The sequence below is a fragment of the Copadichromis virginalis genome, linkage group LG20 (genome assembly GCF_057382275.1).
Source record: "Copadichromis virginalis isolate Kocher_CV1m ecotype Utaka linkage group LG20, C_Virginalis_male_GT1.1, whole genome shotgun sequence".
In the NCBI taxonomy this organism is placed as follows: domain Eukaryota; kingdom Metazoa; phylum Chordata; class Actinopteri; order Cichliformes; family Cichlidae; genus Copadichromis; species Copadichromis virginalis.
The window spans coordinates 4,397,271-4,415,170 of record NC_140637.1 but is presented as its reverse complement, the minus strand read 5'-3'; the positions used below and the strand labels follow the sequence as shown (position 1 = coordinate 4,415,170).

Sequence of the window (17,900 nt, the reverse complement as noted above, 5' to 3'; positions counted from 1 at the left end):
CTAAAAAACACATGGGAGGAAAATCGTTGTGTACGATTAAAGAGGGATTTACATGACGTCAGTGTACTATATTTTAATTCACATCATTACACAGAAACAGAAAATGTGTAATGTTCATATTGGTACTGGAATAATAGGATTGAACGTTTTCTGATTATAAAGCACAGTCGGATATGAGGTCTGTCTATAAACACAGCTGGAAAACTCTGACAGCTGGAAGTCTTTTCTGTTTCTCCTTCATCCCCGAGCGTGTAACTACTGCTGACAATAATCAAGACCTTGGTTGAAACAGCGGTGTCATAAGATTTCCTCTTTTTATGTTGCCGGAAGACAGCTTAGTTTTATCTTTCTGTGGCAAGCCGATATTTGATGCACATTTCTTGACTTGTAAGTGTATAAAATTAGACCTGAATTGATCTGGACGCACAATAATTGATGCCTGCAAGAGGAGGAAGGTGCACTTTGGAGTCAGCGCCCTCCCGTGGTGAAACTGTGAAACTGCTCGAAGGGCAAGAAAAAAACAGCAGACTGTTTTTAATACAGAAACTCGAAAATTGAAAGTAAAATTTTCCCACACACAGACTGCATCTCTGTGTGTGGAGTGAAGCTGTGGAACAGACTAAGTAAAGATATGAAGCAATGTCCAAGCATGGCGCAGTTTAAAAAGCGGTTTAAGGATATGGTTTTTACAGGGTACAGGGAAAAGGTAGAGATTTGATAGGGTGTTCTTGTCTAATATTTTCATGTGTGTGCGCATGCACGGGTTTGTTGGTATGGGTATATATGTATGTGTATATGTATGTATGTATATATATATATGTGTATATGTATGTATGTATGTGTATGTGTGTGTATATATATATATATATATATATATATATATATATATATATATATATATATATATATATATATATATATAGATAGCGTAGTGGTTAAACTACACGCCTTTGGAACAGAGGATCGCAAGTTCGATTCCTGCCTGGGGCGTCTGTATCCAGTAAGGGTCCTAAGGCTAGACCCCCTATGCTAAGCAAGCCTACCGCAGACATGAGCGAGACAGATAAATATGAAGGCATGCCGGCTCGGACGTCGCCCGGATCAACAAGGTCCGCGTCAGGTGTTGAGGAACCAGGGCACCCTGACGAAAAGTGGGCTACTGGAACAAGAAGGCATCGGTGGGCAAGGGACGAAAACAGGGCGTTGTTGGAATGCTACTACGCAAGTAACCCCGGCGGAAGGGGCTACATGAATAGGATGAGGGACCTATGGATTCTTCGATACCCAACATCCACAATGACGGCGAAACAACTAGTAGCTCAGTGTTCCAACATTCGAAAGAAGGGACTGCTCTCACAGCTAGAGATTGACGAGGTACAACACAAATGCTACGGCAAGGAGGAGTCAGGACGCCAGGTCAGGGGGGAGATATCATCACCCCCACCCGAGATTGGGTACATAGCCCCAAGTGCGATAGGAGAAGGATCGTTGAGTGCAAGAGGAACTGACCTGAAAAATAGGATCATGGCCAAGCTTGAAACCTGGATCCCCCGTAGCCGGTTACCAAGATTACGTGAAGTACCCTCAGAAGGTCTGCTAGATGATGTTAATGCAGCACTACGGGCAATACCTACAACCACGATTACCGACACTAACAAGCTGATCTACAATACGGCAGCAGTGATCAGCGAGATGCTTGGCTACAAGTTGAACAGCCACAAGGGGCAGTACCCTCCATGGAGAAGGAGGCTAGAGGGCAAGATCAAAGTAGCACGGAGGGAGGTTAGCCAACTAACGGAGTTGCAGAAAGGTGCGACAAATAAGGTGCCTAAGAAATACAGCAAGCTGTCCATACCTGAGGCCTTGGAAACTGCCAAGCAAAGACTCACAGCCTTGGCCAGCCGCTTGAGGAGGTACACCAGAGAGATAGAAGGCAGGAGAATAAACCAGCTGTTCTCCACAGAACCAGCAAAGGTGTACTCTCAGTGGCAAGGGAACAATAAGAGAACAGCACCACCAAGGCTGGAGACGGAGCAATACTGGAAGAGCATATGGGAGAAGGATGCAACCCATAACGGCAATGCTCAGTGGCTAGAGGATCTGAGGGCAGACCACAGCGACCTCCCTGAACAGGGTCCAGTAACCATCACAGTGGCAGATATCCAAGAAAGGGTCTCCAGTATGAAGAGTTGGACAGCACCAGGGCCCGACATGGTTCACGCCTACTGGCTGAAGAAGCTGACTGCACTCCACGAGCGTCTGGCAGCACAAATGAACCAGCTGCTAGTTAACGAGAGACACCCGGAATGGCTAACTGAAGGCCGGACGGTCCTGATCCCCAAGGACCCCAAGAAGGGACCGGTCCCCTCCAACTACCGACCAATAACCTGCCTCAGTACTACATGGAAGCTCCTGTCAGGCATCATATCGGCTAAGATGAACAGGCACATGGGTCAATACATGAGCGGGACACAGAAAGGAATTGGCAAGAATACCAGAGGTGCAAAACACCAGCTACTGGTAGACAGAACAATCAGCCGAGACTGCAAGACCAGACTGACCAACCTGTGCACTGCCTGGATTGATTACAAGAAGGCCTATGACTCAATGCCCCACAGCTGGATACTGGAATGCCTAGAATTGTACAAGATCAATGGGACCCTAAGAGCCTTCATCAGGAACTCAATGGGGATGTGGCGTACAACACTAGAGGCCAACTCCAAGCCCATAGCACAAGTTACCATCAAGTGCGGGATCTACCAAGGAGATGCTCTGTCCCCACTGCTGTTCTGCATAGGCCTGAACCCCCTCAGTGAGATCATTAACAAGACTGGCTACGGATACCGACTACGGAACGGAGCAGTTGTCAGCCACCTCCTGTACATGGATGACATCAAGCTGTATGCCAAGAGTGAACGAGACATCGATTCACTGATCCACACTACCAGGCTATACAGCAATGACATTGGAATGTCGTTCGGACTGGAGAAGTGTAGTCGGATGGTAACAAAGAGAGGGAAGGTAGTCAGAACTGAGGGGATTGAACTACCAGAAGGCAACATTGCAGACATAGAGGACAGTTACAAGTACCTGGGGATCCCGCAGGCAAATGGGAACCATGAAGAGGCCGCTAGAAAGGCTGCAACCACCAAGTACCTGCAGAGGGTCAGGCAAGTCCTGAGGAGTCAGCTGAATGGTAAGAACAAGATCCGGGCCATCAACACATACGCCCTGCCCGTGATCAGGTACCCTGCTGGGGTAATAGGCTGGCCAAAGGAGGAGATAGAAGCCACTGACATAAAGACAAGAAAGCTCCTGACCATGCATGGAGGGTTTCACCCCAAGTCCAGCACCCTGAGGCTGTACGCTAAGCGGAAGGAAGGGGGCCGGGGACTGGTGAGTGTCAGCACCACAGTCCAGGATGAGACAACGAACATCCAAGAATACATTGGGAAGATGGCCCCAACTGACCAAGTGCTCAGTGAATACCTCAGGCAGCAGAAACCCAAGAAAGAGGAGGGAGACGAGGAACCATCATGGAAGGACAGGCCCCTGCACGGTATGTACCACCGGCAGATAGAGGAGGTGGCTGATATCCAGAAATCCTACCAGTGGCTGGACAAAGCTGGACTGAAAGACAGCACAGAGGCACTAATCATGGCAGCACAAGAACAAGCTCTGAGTACAAGATCCATAGAGGCTGGGGTCTATCACACCAGGCAAGACCCCAGGTGCAGGCTGTGTAAAGATGCCCCAGAGACAATCCAGCACATAACAGCAGGGTGCAAGATGCTAGCAGGCAAGGCATACATGGAACGCCATAACCAAGTGGCCGGCATAGTGTACAGGAACATCTGTGCCGAGTATAACCTAGAAGTCCCGAGGTCAAAATGGGAGATGCCCCCAAGGGTGGTGGAGAATGACCGAGCTAAGATCCTGTGGGACTTCCAGATACAGACGGACAAAATGGTGGTGGCTAACCAACCGGACATAGTGGTGGTAGACAAACAGAAGAAGACGGCCGTAGTGATCGATGTAGCGGTTCCGAATGACAGCAATATCAGGAAGAAGGAACACGAGAAGCTGGAGAAATACCAAGGGCTCAGAGAAGAGCTCGAGAGGATGTGGAGGGTGAAGGTAACGGTGGTCCCCGTGGTAATCGGAGCACTAGGTGCGGTGACTCCCAAGCTAGGCGAGTGGCTCCAGCAGATCCCGGGAATAACATCGGAGATCTCTGTCCAGAAGAGCGCAGTCCTGGGAACAGCTAAGATACTGCGCAGGACCCTCAAGCTCCCAGGCCTCTGGTAGAGGACCCGAGCTTGAAGGATAAACCGCCCGCAGGGGCGTGCTGGGTGTTTTTTATATGTATGTATATATATATATATGTGTATATATATATATATGTGTATGTGTGTGTATGTATGTGTGTGTATATATATATATATATATATATATATATATATATATATAAAATATATATAAAATTGTAGGTTGTGTATCCTTCAGGTGTTAATGGGGTTATTGAAAATGTGTATATGTGCGTATGTGTGTATATACGTAGGTATGGATAGATAGAAACATATATGTGTATATATTAAAAAAAAAAAAAAAAAAAAAAATTACACATAACATATAATGTAATTACAAGGAGGTATTTCTGTAGTCTATTGATACTAGATAGTGGAAAAGGGGTGGGATTAAATAAGCTTATGCTTCTTCCTGCTCCTTTTTGAACATGGACGTTATTTGGAGTTGTGGTTGCTCGTTTTCCTTTTGTTTGCTTTGTTCATTTGTCTCTTTTAATTCTATTTTTTTTTTATACTTTTTCAACATGTTCAAAATAAAGATTCAATCAATCAATCAATCAATCAAACTCAACACCCACAGAATATATTTCTTCCAGCTATATTTGTCCACCTCACGGTGGGAAGGGGGTAGAAATAAACAATGAAAAACTGCATTGAGACATAATTAGTTGCCCAATTTCATATTATTTTGTACAGTCAAATTTAACTGCAGGCATCCCTGTCTACTGGCTTTGCACACATAGACAGTCTTTTATTTGGCTTAAAGTCAGGGCTCTAACAAGCCACTTAGGACATTTAGCTTCACATCCCTAAGCCACTTTGTCCTTTTTGCTGGCGTATTTAGAAACGTCCTGCTCCCATTCAGCTTTCTAATGAGAGCCCAAGAAGCTTTCCTGAAACATTTACTTGTTCTTGTTAGTATCAGCTCTTCTTTCATTATTTTTGTAATGTTGAAAAAACAGCCCACAGCAGACCGTTCACGATGATGTTTTATAGCCAAACAAAGCTGTTGGAGGTGCCACCTTACAAGCCAAGTTTGTTATAGTTGTCCAGTTTAGGGGAAGTTATTGGTCACACTATGTGTCTTACTAATGCTGTGAAGAGTACTCAGAGAGAAAGCCTTTGCTGTCTTTTTGTATCATTTGCTAATCTGTCTGTTATGCACTGATCTGGCCTCCATCGATGCTTTTAAGCAGAGAAAACTGGATCAGGGTGTTTTTAATGTCACAGCGAGGCTCAGTATCCCAGCATGCGCCCTGCGTGTGCTGCTAATGCATCACATGACATAAACACAGACACATACTAGATATTTACAATAAATTTGATCTCAAAAATACAAAACAAATGTAAACAAAATCTATATAGGCAAGGCAAAACTATAGACTATCTACATATTCAGACAATAAATGTAAACACATGAGCTCTGAGCCATAAAAACTGCATAGGATCAGCTGTGTGTGTGTGTGTGTGTGTGTGTGTGTGTGTGTGTGTGTGTGTGGGATAGTTAGGAGATGACATTCCTTATTTATACATGCAAGTTTGCAAAAAAATCTCTCTATGTAAAATATCATAGAGCACACTTAAAAGATAAATTAATACAATTTCTATAGAGATCAAGCTTGCTGCATGATTGCTCATCAGTGAGGATTACTATACCATCTTGTGCATCATGACACGGTTCCCAGTGTCATGAGTGGGAGTTCACTTATTTTTCTTGCAGGCTTGTGAGAAAGCTTGTGGACTCAACCTCATGAGCTCATCAGTGGGTGGAACCTCCTGTAATGGATCCTGCTGAGGATTTCACACTCAGGAGAGTAAAGACGATTCATTACAAATGAAATGCTAGTGTGTTCCTATCAGAAGAGCGATCGGATTTTTCCAAGGTTTTAAGAGCACATGGCCAATTTCACAGAGGTCTCTGATCTTGTTAGTTGCCTGCTTATTTAGCAAGTTTGATTGTGTTTGGAGCTCTGCAATCCAAAGCTGCAGATTTACCAAGAAGAATCAGAACTTCAGAATCTATGCCATAAAATAATAATAAAATGATCTGCAACTGTTATGTTGGCAAAGTTTCAGTCAGGCAAATTAAAGAGAGGCAAAGCTGCATTATATTTCAACCTTTCTGGACTGTGATGTAACATAGCACACTCCTACTCTCAGGTTGATCTGAGGTTCTGCGAGTAATCTCGTCAACAGATCAGAGATGAAGGTACTGAGCACAAAGCAGGGCTACACCTTCTACAGCTTAATGGGATTGGCCCCCATCGATAGATGTGCCACTGCGATTAGCCTGCTTGGAAGCAGTCATCCATTTGAATCTCAAACACAGAACTGCAAGCAGTAAGGAGAACAATAATAGTATAATTTTGCAGGACAAAACTGGATGCTGACATGGTGCAGACATGAGTAGCAGTATGTGCTGTTTTTTGATGCACTGATTGAGGATACAGAGTGCATAATTAGCAAAACAACAACATAGAGTCTCTTGTTTCTTAGATGGGATTTAATGCTTAAATTTGACTCTTGTTAGAAAATACTTACTCAAAACAAGACACGAGCATTTTATAAGTATAGGAGGAATTGTGTGTGATGCGTTTGTTTTCAGGATTCTACAAAGAAATCTGCCTGTTCTGCAGGATCATCACTCACAGGTCACACTTTTCCAAATACTCTCTGTCAATCCTTTGGTTGCCTGCTGAGCCTATTTGACCCTGACGTCACTGAACTGGACCTTGCGCTGATGGTAGAACATATTCAAGTTCCATTAAACCCGCCCAACTTAGAAGAAACTCAAAAAAGCTGCAAATATACATTTAAAAAATACTGGCAGCACTGGCAACTTTTACAGCTCAAAGGTAAAATTACGCAGACCTTACAAATCTATTCATGCACATCAAGTTGTCCTTTATATTTATACATATACATGTATGTATTGTTTTAATGAAAAAGCTTTATGCAGTGATGCAGATGTTGGTGCAGTCTAGCAGGAGCTGGGTGTTGAACAGACTCCTTACTACCTGCTAACGTAATACTAATTTGAACACAGCAAACAAATGCACCTGTAATCGCTCCATCTGGCAGCTTTGTGGTGTTTTACTATCACACACTAGACAAGAATGAGGACATCGTTTATTCTAATTATTGTAAATTGACTACCAGATATTTCTGTGTCATTGTGATTAAGCACTTTAGCATCACCACACCTGGTGAACCAGCAGGGTGTTGGAAAAACTGATCCTGGGTCAGCCACAATCTAATGGCAGTGACGCAATAATATTTTGTAATTTAATATGACTTGGTGCTTGTAATATGAAGTTTTAGTCTCTGTGCGTGTGAAGTTCACACAGGGTTTCGTTTTAATCATTAAATATTAATTTGTTTATTTAATACGAATACAAATACTCTCCAAATTATGACTTAACATGCTTTTTAATTCTTCTGGTTTTGCCGATGGAGGTGTGACAAAAAAGGGTTTTTTACCTGCTCTGCAGCCATTTTTCATAAATTTATTATCATTTTATTTACTTATTTATTAACTGAGCATTAAGTTTTTTCTTACAACTTTTTAAAACAAAATAGAGGGCTTGTAATCACTGAGAATACCTTTCTTTTATATGAATATATTATTTACAGCATATATCTATAAAGATCACTTGATTAATTCTTCTTCATGCCAATATCTTGCGAGTGAAGTTGTCGAGTTCGTCTGAAAAGTTGTGCAGTGCCCGTCAAAGTAGTGCATAATTGACTGATGTAACAGTAGATATAAACATTACTTTATTGTACTTAATTATTTAGAACTGCTCTTATTCCATGCATATGATAATGCTGCAGGCATAAGGATTTATCATGTTACAGGCTTGTAGGATGTGTTTTGTGCAGCATGTTGCAGGCTGTAGTGCCCATAACAGTAAAAGACACACATCATAGGACTTATATGCAATGGATATGATTTATTTTAGAAAATCATATGTCAGATTAGGAAACTGATTATTTTAAAAGTACAAACAAATCGATCGTCAGTAAACTTTCACTTATTACCTGTACTTGTTTTCAGTTAAATGTTACACATTTGAAGTGAAACGTGACCATTTCTTATTACCCATCATCTCAACATAACACACACACACACACACACACACACACACATACACACACACACACACACACACACACACACACACACACACACACACACACACACACACACACACACACACACATGTTAGTGACTTCAAAGAGCCTCAGTACACTGAGTAGGTGAATACGGGAAGATTATACCTTTTTTCCTGTCAAAATAAATCCAGTGCCTTTAAACTGATGATGATTATATGATTACATCAACTAAAACATCCACATTAAACTCAGTGTGATCAGCATTTGCATGTAACATATGACTATATTAGAAAGTTATTTATAAATGAGACCTTATGCTACAACGTATTGTGACCAGTCACATATACCACATGTTGAAAAAGACCCATAATACACTTTTAAAAATGTTTTTTTTTCCTGTCTTATTAGAAAACAGAGAAAACATCCACAGTACCAGCACCTCTCTTCTGCTTAGACATTAAATTGATGTAGAGTTGTCACTGAGGTTATGACATATCCCATGATATTGATCCTCAAAGTGGGTTTAAAAAGAAAAAATGATGCTAAAAAAGACTTTGGAGTGTGACACTCATAAACGCTACCAGAAGACAGAAAATATTCATAGTATGAAGGAAAAAAATTTCATATGTTCGTTAAATATACTGAAGTTATTCTTTTTTTAAATATCAGAGACTGATTGATCTTTGATGGATTTTATTGAACTAGTGTGACTGTCCCAGCTCAAACTCAGGAAGAGGCAGGGCCTAATTATCGTCCCAAGAACGCCATCTGAAAACAAATGATCCAAAGCAAGAAGGTGAAATGAAGCTTTCATGTTTTCTTGGGGCGATAAATTTTAGAAAACCAGTCAACTTTTTAAACACCCTGTTGGTGTCTGAGTCTACACTCAGTCTTCTAATTGAACTAGTAACCTCAAATATGGTGTCCCGGTTTAAGTCCTCTAACATGGAGGGTGAGGACGTAACACGTGCTGAATACTTGGCTCATTGACTTCAAACCATCAGCCCTGCAGGAATCATCAATCAATTCCTCCAATCCTCCAGAAACTGCACCTACAGTATCATCGCAGCTCTTCTTCAGGGTATCCCACAGGAACATTTCTCATATTGTTTAAAGCGTGTCAGATCCCCTTTACACACACACAGATTTACATGTAACAAGGAACGTACGTGTTTTCTCTGAGACCCCACTGAAGAGCATAGTGCAGTGACAGTTGCTGCATTTAGCAGGTACCACACCACCTGGGATTTAAACGTCTTAACTATAAGACGTTTATAAGACTTTAATGCTCCCCCTCCCTGCTTCTTCCGTGTGACCCAGAGTAAAGAGTCCAACAGGCAGGAAGGACTGCAAGGAGGAAAAGAAATACACATTTAACTACACATTTGTTTTTAAAAAAAAGCATCGCAGTAAAAGCGTTGTCTACTCAGAGTATTTAAACATAGTTACCACATCAGTAAGTAGATATTACAGATACAACAGAATCTTGTATCTAAGATGAAATATATTACGCACGGCTATAATAACGCCATTGTTGTGGAATCAAGGTAATTTATTTATATAGTGAATTTTACCAATATGCACACAGTTGTTGCGTAGTATGTGAATGTGTTTATTTTCTCATTTTCTTTACATCATTCACCACTGCTCTCATTATACTAAATGGATTGACTGGCCAATCAGGAAGAGATACCTCATAAGTCAGGCTTTAAGGCAAGTAATTAAAGGGTGGATCTCTGCTTGCCAGAGCAGGTGAATTAATTTGATCCTTGAGAGAGCCATATCTAATCAAGCAGGGCCCGGAAGCTTCAGACTCCTCCTTCCCAATCCCCTTCCGCTAGAAAATCGCCTTTCACAACGATTAGTTGTCGTACCCAGATTTTCTTGCAGCTGTTCTCAGACAACCATCAAAATTTCCTTCCTTGAGGATCTTGAGTTTGAGGAGGAAGAAAGTATGGGTGCAGGAGCCAGCGCCGAGGACAAAAAGTCCAAGGAGTTGGAAAAACAACTCCAAGAAGATGCTGATAAGGAGTCTAAAACGGTCAAGCTATTACTGCTTGGTAAGTGACCTCCTGAATAGAGTTATGCTGTGCATCCTAGACTGCAGGAGAGGAGAAGTGCTCAGACCAACAGGGTTTACCTGTTCTCATGGAGGATTCAGTAAAAAGTAATTTTTAACTTTCCATCTTTGGCTGCAAAGGTTTTGGTTTGCAGAGCAGATCCAAAGTGTTAAACAGATGCACAGAAAAATATGTTTCTTTTAGTTTCAGACTGACTGGTGTGTGAAAGATAATGAATGTAACGTTACAAAAACACCTTAAAATGGAGAAATTTATTTACCTGCAGTCATCAGGTACAGATAAATGTCTTGATGAAGTGTTGCATAGGAGCCATTTGATGGTGATACTATATATATATATATATATATATATATATATATATATATATATATATATATATATATATATATATATATATATATATATATAAACTCTTAGTTTGTTAAAAGATGTTAGAGCTGTTTCATTGGCATGAGGTCAGGGGAGGCGAGAGATTAGAGAGATAGGAAAGCAGATTGAACTTTTATACCCACAGGTCTGTGATGAAGGCCATTTTGGAAATTGCAAGTTCCATAACTGAAAAGTAGAGCAAAAGCAAAAGTTTAGACTAATGTTTGCCTATCTTTACCACCTGCTTATGCTTATTATATCATGTTTAAAATACATCAGTCACAAAAAATGGAAGAATTTCACGTTTATCGAAAAGATCTTCAAAAAGAAAACAGGAAATCTGTAAATACATATGCATGGAATTTAAAATAACATATTGCATTTAGAAATCTACTGGTGAAAAGAACTAATAATCATCTGACTTTTACTTAAAAATGACTCTTCACTTCTGATGGAAGGACATTGGTGCTTAAAAGATCACAGCCTTTGGTCTAAATGAATCACAGCCTGGCAGTGATATGTCAATCCTATTAACTAACCAGTTTAGTGCAGATCCACTTGGTGAGATCTTTGTTGACTTGCAGCTCGCACAAAATGTATAAAATGTGTTCTGTTCTGAGAAATCAGCAAAAATAACTCACAAACGTTTATACTTCTACAGGGGGAACCTAAGCTGTTCATTTGTACAAATTAGTCTTGAAAGTGGTTTGTGTTTTTCTGACAGCAATTTTTTTAAATTGCTATATCATTTGCGATTGAAAAGCTAGTCAGCGATTTAATATAGACTTGCAAGTGATTTACAGAGATGTTGCTTCTTCTGCTGCACATGGATCAGATTGTAAGGGCAGGTAAGAAGAGAGCCATCACGTGGTCTCAGGGGGATATTGTGAAAACAGGAAAAAAAAAGACCACAGAGGATCCCAAACTCTGTTTTATTACAGCTCCACAGGCTTGCAGCTGATTTCAGTAGCGAGCAACTTGTCTGCTAAATGGTGAAAGTAACAGCTGAAGCATTTTAGATGTCTTAATGAACTTTTTTCAGTCCGTAAGTAATAAAACTGGCTGACAACAAATTTTGTGATGATTCTGCCATCAAGGGAGTAAACAAAAAAATACACAAGCAAAAACGTAACATAAAAAACAAAAACAAAAAAACCTCAGTAACAACAAAATATAGGCCTTGAGTGTAAATTTTTCCAAACAGTTTTGCATATTAGAAATGGCTGTGATTTCACTGTTGATATTCTATATTTTCGTGGATTTGTATTTTCTTTAAAAAAAACAACTTCCCTCCTTTAGAGCCGCATGTGTAAAGGTTTTAAATGCTCAGCACTAAGTCTGTCCATGGCTTAAGTGATGTGGCTCAAGTGGGAGCAAGACGGTCAGCTTTGGGTGTCCTGTGACGCATAAACTCCTTCTGGCCTAACTTAGCTTACAGTGTTGGAGGGAGCCTGATCTGCAGGGAGGCTTTTCTGCAGTCAATTTTACATAAATGCACGCCACTCATTATGTATGCATGCATGTACTTACTGCAACTTGCTGTCATTTTAGCTGGTTTCAGTGTTTTTATGTCAGACGTCCAACATTTGGTGATGTCTGCCGACAAAAGCTCAGTGCTAATCATTAGTGGGTGAGATTTAAAATAATAATAATAATAATAATAATAATAATAATAATAATAATAATAATAATAATAATAATAATAATAATAATAATAATAATAAATAAGGGAGTTTTTTTTATAGTTTAGCAGGGGGAAAAACTCCTATGAGAGCTGTGGCGTTGCTGCTTCTGTTATCTAAGCTTTGGCTAGTTCGGTGTCCTGTGTTAAAACAAAAAAGCTTTGCAAGAAACTGAGAGTCAGAACACATCAGAGATGTATCAATGCACATTAAAATCCATCTCCTCCACTTTGCATTTCTCATCCTACTTCTATTGTATTTTCTTCACTTATATATCAGTGCACCTGGCATTCTTATGCAATATATTTACATTTAGTGTTTTTATCTGCCCACTGTCTTGTGTTTGAAAAGTAAAATATCTTCATAGTATGAAATTTAGGATCTTAACCTTTGTTCTCTTTTCCACAGGTGCTGGTGAGTCGGGGAAGAGCACCATCGTTAAACAAATGAAGTAAGCGTTAAAATAAGTGCTGATGGTAGCTTTGAGTCATTCACTGTCACAGGTAGACAATGGGAATTTGGAGTTTTTCGGGAGTTTTTATTAATCCCATCAGTCATGAATTCGACCATTTGGCTAAAGCTCTTCAATCTCTGTCTGTTTCATTTGCAGTGAAGCCCTTTACGAAAGCTTAACAAGGCAAACATCCGCTTACTAATTCGTCAGCACTTCTTTTGTGCACTTGGTTAAACTTTGGCAGTGAAACCAAAGGGAGATCACTAAGACACCACAAGGTGGCACCCTCTCCCTCTCGGCTGTTTTCTTTCTGCCCATCAGCTCAGTTAAAGTAGTTATTGTTGAGAAAGTTTTTTCCTGAGTTAAAACACTTCTGCCCCCACTCTTCTACTCGCTCGCAGGATTTTGCATCAAGGTGGTTACACAAAAGAGGAACAACTGGAGTTCAGAGCGATCATCTTTGGCAACATCCTGCAATCTGCTCTGGCTATCATCAGAGGCATGGAGATGCTTGGCATTGATTTTGGCGCATCATCTGGACAGGTCTCAAGTTACACTTAAGAGATAAAAACCAGACATGATAAACTTGTTGAGTTCATTCTCCCTGACATTAAATGTTGCACTATAAATATTCCAAGCACTTTGTCCATGCTGATGGAGTTTTATTCTGTGTGCACAAAACCACAGGTGGATTCACAGAAGCTGCAAAACTTGTCAGACTCTATAGAGGAAGGCACAATGCCTCCTGAGCTGGCTGATGTTATCATGAAGTTGTGGAAAGACTCTGGAGTGCAGGCCGCCTTTGACAGAGCTGCTGAGTACCAGCTCAATGACTCTGCTGGCTAGTGAGTCGATGTCATATGTGTAAATCTAAAGAGTCAGCTCATGCAGACTTTATAAATACAGATGATTTCATATACCAAGACTGACTGCTGTACTGTTTGTTCTGGAATCATCAGCTACCTCAATGAAATGGACAGAATCTGCAAGGCAGACTACATGCCCACTGAGCAGGATGTGCTGCGATCTCGAGTCAAAACAACTGGTATCATTGAAGAGCAGTTCTCCTGCAAAGAGCTGCACTTCAGGTGAGTCACTGGGAAACTGGCTAAAGCTTACATGTCTGCGGTTCACAGGTACTTAGTGAGTGTGTTCTGACTTTCTGTGGTGAACAGGATGTTTGATGTGGGTGGCCAGAGGTCAGAGAGAAAGAAGTGGATCCATTGTTTCGAAGGTGTGACTTGCATCATCTTTTGCGGAGCTCTCAGTGCGTACGACATGGTGCTCGTAGAGGACGATGAAGTGGTGAGTCAAGGAGTCTTAGTCCTAAGTCCTAAGTGACCACAAAGAAACTTGTCAGTGAGTAACTCTGCGTTCACTCTAACTTTTATAGAACCGTATGCACGAGTCCCTCCATCTGTTCAACAGTATCTGCAACCACAGATTCTTTGCACTGACCTCCATCGTGCTTTTCCTCAACAAGAAGGATCTCTTTGAAGAGAAGATCAAGAAAGTCCACTTGAGCATCTGCTTCCCAGACTACAACGGTAAGATCGCGTGCTTTGGATTTCAGTTATACCTGTGGCATGTGGCAGGCTTGAAGAAGGAGAATTTAGCAGTAGGCCACATCTGTCAGGCAAACAGTGAGATGGAAACCAGACTGGTACATGGCACCAGAACACAAATAGCAATAAAGAAGGAAAATTAACTTATAACGTAAGCCGCGATGCAAATACGTCACCTGTCACGTCATATAACACAAGTAATTATTCTGAACCTTCTCCCCTGATCAATTGCTTTCTTTTAGGCCCCAACACATACGACGATGCCAGCAACTACATCAAGTCGCAGTTCCTGGAGCTGAACATGAAGAAGGGCGTGAAAGAAATCTACTCTCACTTGACTTGTGCCACAGACACAAAAAACGTGGAAATTGTGTTCAACGCTGTGACAGACATCATCATCAAAGAAAACCTTAAGGATTGCGGTCTCTTCTAAGCAGCTGCAGAGTGGAAAGAAGGTACGTAGCGAGCACGCCACATTGCTCCCAGAGCCTGTGTCAGTGAAGACTAATAGAGTCAAGATCAGATCCCAGCTTTATCAACTTAACCTCATCATGTCTGGCCATCCTACATTGCCAAGCAACGGCATGAGAAATAATCAGTTTGGACCAATTGAGGCTGTTGAGGATGAGGAAGATAATCAGAAGCAAAAAGCAGTTCCTCAGTGGCTTGATATGATCAGTTTCACATTCCAGAAAAGACTGACAGTAAAATATTTCATGTATGATTTATGAGAATTAGTTCATGTTTATCACTTTCTCCACTTTGCAGAAATTCCTCTCCTACCTTAACCCCTCATATATTGGCATTAACTAAGGAGCGCTAAAGATGGAGCACAAGGGATCCTCAGATTGTTGTGTTTACACCATCGCTTCCATGCCAAGACACGACCCTTGACTGATCCTAGCACCTCATCATCTCCAACAGTTACACACCCCTGCAACACAGTGCATGTCCAGCTGGGTTGAAGCAAGTATCAAGCACCCATATCAACATCGTGGACACACAGCTTTCTACAAGACTCTTTCATTTTTCTAAACTACGCTATTTTTCTCACACCAAAAGCTGAAAGTTTGATGGTAAGAACAGGAAATAGTTGCTGATTCCATCCTTTGACTTCTGTGTCATGAGTTTTATTTACTATTAAAGCCAAGCTCTGTAAAATAAACTAAATAAAATAAAACAATAACTCTGGGATTTATAAATATTTTGAATAGCAACATCTCAATTTTATTTTATTTTATTTTGAGTACAGTAGTCTCTGTGGTCTTGATAATTAAACTGTGTAAGTTGCTGAGCAAATATCCCATTCCCAGTGCAAAATAATGTACATGTAACTACATAGTGTTGATGTATTCATTTCGCTTAACATTTTAATGTGATGAATAATTTTCAGGACATCAAACATGGTAGAGAAACTTTGTACATAAGAGTAGATAATGCATTATATTTTGAAAGATAATCTATGACAGAGGGAAACACTAGAGGGACGATGCTTCATTATAAAAAGGGATTGAAAAATCTACAGAGTTTGTCCTTTCTTATGAAATGTAGAGGCATGAAATAAAGACGCATTAACTTCACCTTTGTGTCCGTGTCTTCGTTGCAGAACCACACTGTCACTACAGTATATTGAATTAGCGAAACAGGCATGCTGACACTGACAGACCAGCTCGGGCTGTTACTTGTAGGGACAATGCTGCTGTTATATAATTTCCCTAATCCAGTCAAAGGGGAAATGGCAGCGTAGGGAAGTTCATTAACAATAACCCTATTGAGAGAGCAAAACAAATTAAAGCGGTAATTAATCTGCTGGGTGAGATTCGCTCTAAGATTGTGCAGGGACGGATACACGAGGCATGACAGCAAGCAAGGGCAAAACACAGTGTAAACAATATCTGGAGCTTAAAAGAGGAGCTATGGTTTGACTTGAGTGAGTGGGATTGCTTCCTTTTTGTCTCTCATGATATATTAGCATTTCCAAATCAATGGAGAGTATGATTCTGTTCAAACAGCCGGAGAATGCCAACAGATTGTTACAGATAAATATCACATTATTATCCTCCCTATGAAATTAAAAGGTTTTGTCAAAAGTTCTTTTTTTTTAACAGAGCAAGGGATTTTCAACATAGCATTTCTAAACATGAAAGCATGAATTAGGTCTATTTTCACACAATAACACAATAATTTTAGAAAAAAAAATACCAGGTTCAATATTATTAGCCTGTAAAATCAAGTTAAAACTGAAGATTATTGTCCAGTTTATACACAGTATAAAAACTTCAGCAAGAGTTTTTGCTGTCACTTGGAAAACATCATGGAAAAACAAAAGAAATCAGCTTAGACTTGAGAAAAAGAATTGTTGATGTTCACAAAGCAGGAGATGGACATGCAAAGTTATTGCAGAGTTTCCAAGTGTCAAGAATCATGAAGAAATTCAGAGAGTGGCACCCAAAACAGAACAAGCCTGGCAGAGGTAGGAAGCAAAAGATTTCAAAGACTCTGGAAAGAAAACTAGTGAGGAATGTGTCTAAAGACCCCAGAACAACCGTCAACACACTCATGAATGATTTAGTCAAGTTGGGAATTGTAGTCTCAACTAAGACAATCACTAGAGCTCTCCACAGGAATGCACTGCATGTGAGGCTTGTAAGGCTGCAGACCAAAAACAATTCTACTTCTGCAGAAGAGACACTTTCAAGTAAGACTGTAGCATGCTAAGAACAACCTAGAGAAAGATTATAATTTAGACTCTGGTAGTTTTTGGTTTGTGTGAAATAATTTAGTTTCTGTGTGCAAAGTAAAATAATAAACATCTGCAGCTGTATTGGAAACTGTGTTAAAAATTTCCTTGCTCTGGGGGGGGGGGGGTAATAATTCTGTCCTCATCTGTATGTCATTGTCACTAAAGCCAAGGAAAAGATCAAAGTGATGTTCATCTATAAAGCAAAAAAACAAAATTAACTATTAAAAACACACGAGTGAGTCATCGCAAAGCCTTCTTAAAAAATATAACCGATTCTCAATTTTCTTTAAAGATTAACAGCTCTGGTTGGAACAAATGAGGCTGAGTGCTTTAGGCAGTAAACACAAGTGGAGCGATGGACCAACACATTGTTGGCTTTAGTCTGATGTTACCTGCTGACAACATGAAGTTTTAGAATGTCACAACCTATATCCTGCAAACTGAACATAAAAAATTGCACATTTTGTCTCAAAGAGTCTTTTCCTGTGTGCTGTCATGTTGACTCGTAGCTTGCATCTCATTTGAGTTTATTTCATGGTTTTACTCTCAAGCAGAGACAGCAGAGAAAGACAATTTGAGCTGT

At 40.5% G+C, this 17,900-nt stretch overlaps 1 protein-coding gene across 1 annotated transcript; it reads left to right on the top strand.

Annotated features, from left to right (window-relative positions):
- Positions 1-10,377: 10,377 nt before the first annotated feature.
- On the top strand, positions 10,378-16,056 carry gnat2 (guanine nucleotide binding protein (G protein), alpha transducing activity polypeptide 2). Its single transcript, XM_085444022.1, has 9 exons — positions 10,378-10,483; positions 12,964-13,006; positions 13,411-13,552; positions 13,697-13,854; positions 13,969-14,097; positions 14,185-14,314; positions 14,403-14,556; positions 14,817-15,029; positions 15,343-16,056. Exons 1-8 carry the CDS (start codon positions 10,378-10,380, stop codon positions 15,005-15,007), a joined length of 1,053 nt encoding a protein of 350 aa, XP_085300148.1. The 3' UTR covers positions 15,008-15,029; positions 15,343-16,056.
- The last annotated feature ends 1,844 nt before the right edge of the window (positions 16,057-17,900 follow it).